The following is a 6,000-nucleotide window of genomic DNA, read 5'->3' as shown; positions in this document are numbered from 1 at the left end:
CTTAAAAAAAAAAAATTAAAAAAAAATTTCATTAAATAAATAAAATTATTTAGTTTAGTAAAGAATAAAGTAAAAAATAAATGTAAAAAAAATTTATTTAGTTGTGTCAAGTATAAAAAAAAAACATTTCATTAAAAAAATAATTTAGTTTTGTGAAGAATAAATAAAAAAAATAATTTTAGAAAAATAAAATAATTTAGTTGTGTAAAGTATTAAAAAAAACATTTAATAAAAAATTTAGTTTTGTGAATAAATAAAAATAAAAATAAAAATGTATTTCAGTAAATAAATTAATTTAGTTTTATAAAGAGGAAATTAAAAAAAATCAATAAAACAATTTCAGTAAATAAAATAATTTTGTTTTGTAAAGAATAAATAAAAAATACAATAAAAAACCCATTTCAGTAAATAAATAAAATAATTTCATTTTGTAAAGAATAAAAAAATAATAAAAACAAATTAATTAAAAAAAGATTGTTTTGTGAAGAATAAATTACAAAATAAATGAAAATAAAAAAACTTATTTCAGTGAATAAAAATGTTTTGTTAACCCATTTCATTAAAAAAATTGTTTTGTAAATAATAAATAAAAAAACATTTCAGTAAAAAAAAAATATCTATATTTAGTTTTGTAAACAAATAATACAAAAAATACATTAAAATGAAAAACCCATTTCAGTAAATAAATTAATTAATTTAGTTTTGGAAAGAAATTCATACATAGGCACAATATCCTGTATATTTGTCTACAAAAGTAACTTCACACATTTAAGCATTACAACACCGGATGTGTGTCATATCGCTTAAAAAGCGAATAGCTCCCATTATAATCAATGATGCTGTTTACACCAGAAGCGTCCCGACAGTGGACGGATGCCTCGTTCTATTGCAGAGCAACTTCAGCCACTTCATTTTCCCATCTGTCTAAAATAAAATTATTTTACTTATCAAATGTCATAAATGGGAATCATTTTGCCATGACTTTTATTTGTTAAATATTTAAATAACTTCTGACCGTTACATCAAAGCCAGCTCATGATGTTTCTTGTCTATGGTCTACTAAATTAAATCCTCTTATAGTTACCAACCACAAGTATACTAAGCTTATAATTATATACTAATAATATAATTAATAATAAAATGCTTAAAGCAGTGGATTTCCAATGAAAATTAAGTAGGTTTTTACAGGTTATTCACCTTATTTAACCACTGTTGAAGTCTACTCGACCTCACAGCTCATTGGTCCGTGCTATCTGCATGTACACACGTCTGGTGTAAACAGGGTGTCAGCGTTTAGGTTCGCAAGATTAGGTTTGCATACATTTCAGTTGTCACATTTCAAGTGTGTCCTTACTTTTGACTGGTAGTGTATACCATGCTACTGAATCATTACCATAGTGTATATGTTATTTGCATAGGACTCCAAGGTACTTCAAAGAATTCTTTCATATAACCATGGTACTATGTCCAAAGAACATGGCATGATAGAACTTTTTGACACTGTAGTGTATAAAACTAGAGAAAAAAAAAAAAGTAAACAATGTATGGAAAGCATTTAACAAAGCTCCTGCTGTGTTTGTGTGTGGCACAATATATAGGCTGCTCAACTGTATGACTCATTCTTACCACTGAATACAGTGAAAGCAGGAAGGCAGAGAGAGAAAGAGGAAATTAGTGGAAGGGTTACTTTATGGGTACTTATTTTCCAGCTGCAGTGCCTTGCTAGAAAACTTACATACTGTATATACGTGATCATATCCAATGCACTTACAGAATGTCCCTCCTCTGTATCCACCTTATAGCGCCTGGGTAGCGTCTCAACCTCTCTGATGTCATCCATTGTGATGTCATTGGGAAACACAGCAAAGAGTGATGTCACATACATGATGATGGACTTCTTATCGGGCAACTGCACCGCCACATCTGAGAGAGAGAGAGAGAGAGAGAGAGAGAGAGAGAGATTATGGGTGTGTGAGTATTTATGGAGGGGCTCTATGGGCCCCTCTGATTAGTTATGGCTCATGTGCACTTGTGTTCAGGAAAAGCTGTGTAATCCAATCAAGTCCAGATGAATGGCCCTGGGATTTGAGCACTGGAATGCACTGGACCCAGTTTGTTGACTGGCATTGTTTCAGTACTTTGACTCGGATTTCCTGCTTCAGGCGTAAGAAGAGCTCCAAACAAGACCAACTTCAAGTCAACTGAAGATTGTGGTCAAACATTTCAGGTTTCTGTAGCTTAACTGCTTATAGTCTGCAGTTCTTCAGTTGCTGTTGTAATTGTGAGAGGTTCTGGTGTTGGGATGATTCTTTACCTTCTGGGTCCAGCAGTCTCTCAATGCTGAGCTGATCTTTGGCGAATGTGAAGGCATGCTCCAGTCTCTCCACTGGTGTTAGATGAACTACTTTCTCCCAGCTGAAACCATGAGGCCTGGAAAAATGACAGAATTTACACCTGGAATTAATATTAAGAGTCTATGGGGATTAACAACTGGATTTAAAACAGGTGTGACTCTCAGACTGTCCTGTTCATAAAACAGCTGCCAGGAGTGGATTAAATAATGGACAGGTAACCAAAGTTAGAAATACTCGGTAATACTAAGTAATGCATGCAGCTATAATGACGGATAATGGTAGTAAATACCAGTGTCGGAAATCTGTCATTTATGCCATTAAATGACTACGTAGGACTATAATACAATCTTAAAGGAATATTTCTGGTTCAATACAATTTCAGCTCAATCGACAGTATTTGTGGCATAATATTGATTACCTGAAAAATTAATTTCAACTCATCCCTCCTTTTCTTGAAAAATAGCAAAAATTTGGGTTCCAGTGAGGCACTTATAATGGAAGTGAATGGGGCCAAACTGTAAACATTAAAATACTCACTGTTTCAAAAGTACAGCCAGAAGACATAAACAATGTGTGTTAACATGATTTTAGTGTGATAAAATCACTTACTAACCTTTCTGTTTAAAGTAATAGCCAATTTTACAACTTTGTTGTCATGACGATGTGACGGCGTAAACCCTAAAACGACTATAAAAAATGACAATTTACACAACTTTACAGCTCAAATAACATGAGTTTTAACAGAAGAATTAATGTAAGTGCTCTTTTTAAATAAGCTTCAAACTTCTGCCATCAAACCCTAAAAAAATTGGCCCCATTCACTTTCATTGTAAACGCCTCAAATGCTGTCAATTGAGCTTAACTTGCATTGAATCCAGAATATTCCTTTACAACCTATATCCAGTGTTACAAATAAAAAACAGAAGCCTTCATTTCAAGTGCACTTTTTGTCTCCACATTTTGAATTTCAGGGGCATTTTTGGTGGCATTTCTGTATTATGTCTTTAAAGTTTGTAAAAAAAAAATTTAAGAAAGAAAACCATTTGTAAGTTGATTTCCCAAAAGGTTTGAAGACTGTGGGTCTGTGACACTATCAAGATCTTGCTCTGTTTAAGCATCTAGACACACCCACTTCAGCAAAAATGTTTCAACCAGTGGAAGACAACTGGAAGACAAGGGGAGTGTTCGGGAAGCCTGTTTATTACTTTTGCAATTGCACACTTTTACAGATCTTAAATTAGATATCAAATTCAACAGATTCCATTTTTACTCAACTCGTCGTCAGTTCAACATTTCGAAGGATTCTGTAGATTTCCAGCAAAATGCAGAAAATGCATCCAGGCAGTCTGGTCTAAAGACTCTTATATCTTTTGGAAGATATCACAAGCTTTCTGATTACAAATTCAAAGTGTTCCCCTTGTTTGTTGCTTTCTGTATTTTCATGTGATGTTGCTTGAACAAAGAATTTTTGGAAGAGCACAAACACATTGAACAAATCTAGAATTAACAGATGCACTGCTTTGTGCATGTGTTTCAGCTCCTGTGGGCTCATGTGTGACATGGTCAATCTAAACTGACTGAACAGCTTATGAACACAAACTCTCTTGACCTCTGACCTCATCAATACGCTTTCCCAAGAGACCGCACTGACAGCAGTCTAAACATGCTGTGTGTGAGTGTATCACCTGAAGTGATGTAGGATGGCGTTGAATGCCAGCCCGTCTGCCCAGCTGGTGGTGAAGTTGAGCACGTTGACGTTGTCATAGTTACGGGTGCAGTTTCTGACCCAGCTCAGCAGAATCTTGTCGCTGTTGGTTTGCTGAAGACTGGACATCACATCCTTCATAACATCCTTCACCTGAGCGCACACACACACATTCCCGTACCTCAAGCAATAAAGCTTTTAGAAATATTTATGCACATATAGAGCAGCAACATGTATGAGTGTGTGTGTGTGCGTTCTGACCTGCCAGTGTAGTATGATACTCCAGATGAGTCCCAGAGTGAGTTTATGATTCCCATCAACAATATCAGTCCCTCCAATATTCACCAAATCCACCTGAAAGATAAGTTCAGAAAATGTCAGAGAAGATAAGAAAAATTTGAAAAAAGTATTCGACAAAGGGACAAATGAAGAACAGATCCAAATCTCAATGAGCTCCTTTACATGGACACCAGAAAGCTATTTAATTCGAGAAAGCTGCTTAAGGCTGGAAAGCAGCGTTCCCGTTTACATGCACTGTGTTTGCGGCTTTCTCTTTACTGCCGTATACATGCGGCTTGGTCAGTAGCTTTTTCCACAGCAATGTAATTTCCCGCGACGCTTGTGTAAATAACATACATTGGATCCGAGGAAGACATGCTATTTTATGCTCCATTGCTTCGCTTTATTTCCAGATATTCCAGAGTTGTTGCTGCGTTTGTTTACTTCACTTTCAATCACGTCCTGTAGCGGAATTGCGCTGCAATAGTGGGGTTTCCCTCTTCCGTCAAACTCCAGGATTCCGCAAATATACTTGAGCACCTATGCGCGGACGTGATAATTTACATTGGTGTGTATAAATGGGTATATTTTATGTGATTTTCCCACTGTACTTCTTCCAGAAGTGTTGAATTCTTTCCGCTATATTGACTTGTTGTTGGGCTTCATTCTATGATGTTTGTTATCCAGTCTGTTCACGCACATGCACACTCTTTGACAGGCCCAGCTCCTGCCAGCTATGCTAGGGTAGGCTGGGGGATCCTCAGACTATAATTTAATGTCTTTAATTGGCGTAACATGGCATAATTGTTGTTAAGATCATAAGGCCCAATATAACTATATTTCACACTTATTCCTCGTATTAAAAATATATTGAAATAAATTGATAAACATTGTATATAATCATAAGATTGAAGTGAGCCCTGACAATATTATTCTATGTATACTACCTCCATTGCTAAGAAATAAAATAAAGCAATACACTTTCAGAGTAATTAGAATTGCAGCCTTAAAGCAAATTACAAAGAGTCCCCACAAATGCAAGGATGGAGTGGAGAGAAATAATATCAAGAAATAAAATAAGGATGGAGTGAAAGGAAATATATGAGATGGAGAGATCAATAACATATATGATTAAAAACCTAAAATGTGACACAGATGGGAACTGCTAAAGTAATTACATAATAATAAATGATAATTGTTTCTGTTTGACAGAAATGTTATAAGTAATGATACTGCCCTACAAAGACAAAATGCAAAATTGAGTTACGACTGAAACAGGTCTTTTATGATCTGTCCAGTGACAGATGCGTGTCACATATGCTGAAATATAGAGAAAACAGTGTGAAAATCCAGTAACTACAAAATCCACATCTAAATAATTCAAGCCATTTCTTCTCATTAACTAACACTGAAACTAATTATGGCCTTTGTAGGGTAGTAAAGGGTATTGATATTTTTACCAGTGAAACATCAATACCCTTTACTACCCTACAAAGTCATTTAGGGAAATATACAGGAATTTGGATGGATGGATGTATGGATGGATGGATATAAGTACCTCAAATATATTTTATGTATTTAACGTACAGAATGTTTGTGTTATTCGTCTATTGTGCAAGAGCAACAAATAAATTAACGATTTACAGGCGCAGGGTTGGTGCC

The 6,000-nt window shown here is 34.9% G+C and overlaps 1 protein-coding gene across 6 annotated transcripts in view; it reads right to left on the bottom strand.

Moving 5' to 3' along the window:
- The window catches only part of LOC127418870 (utrophin-like), a 333,951-nt gene that overhangs the window by 273,024 nt on the left and 54,927 nt on the right, over nt 1-6,000 (bottom strand). For all 6 annotated transcript variants that reach the window (XM_051659723.1, XM_051659719.1, XM_051659722.1 and 3 more), the window contains 4 exons: nt 4,321-4,413; nt 4,040-4,212; nt 2,315-2,430; nt 1,772-1,923 (listed from right to left, as the gene is read on the bottom strand). In XM_051659723.1, coding sequence (XP_051515683.1) covers nt 1,772-1,923; nt 2,315-2,430; nt 4,040-4,212; nt 4,321-4,413 — 534 coding nt within the window. The remainder of the gene's footprint in view (nt 1-1,771; nt 1,924-2,314; nt 2,431-4,039; nt 4,213-4,320; nt 4,414-6,000) is intronic.

The sequence above is a fragment of the Myxocyprinus asiaticus genome, chromosome 28 (genome assembly GCF_019703515.2).
Source record: "Myxocyprinus asiaticus isolate MX2 ecotype Aquarium Trade chromosome 28, UBuf_Myxa_2, whole genome shotgun sequence".
In the NCBI taxonomy this organism is placed as follows: domain Eukaryota; kingdom Metazoa; phylum Chordata; class Actinopteri; order Cypriniformes; family Catostomidae; genus Myxocyprinus; species Myxocyprinus asiaticus.
Note: the sequence above shows the minus strand (reverse complement) of the source record. Positions and strands in the feature narration are given on the sequence as shown.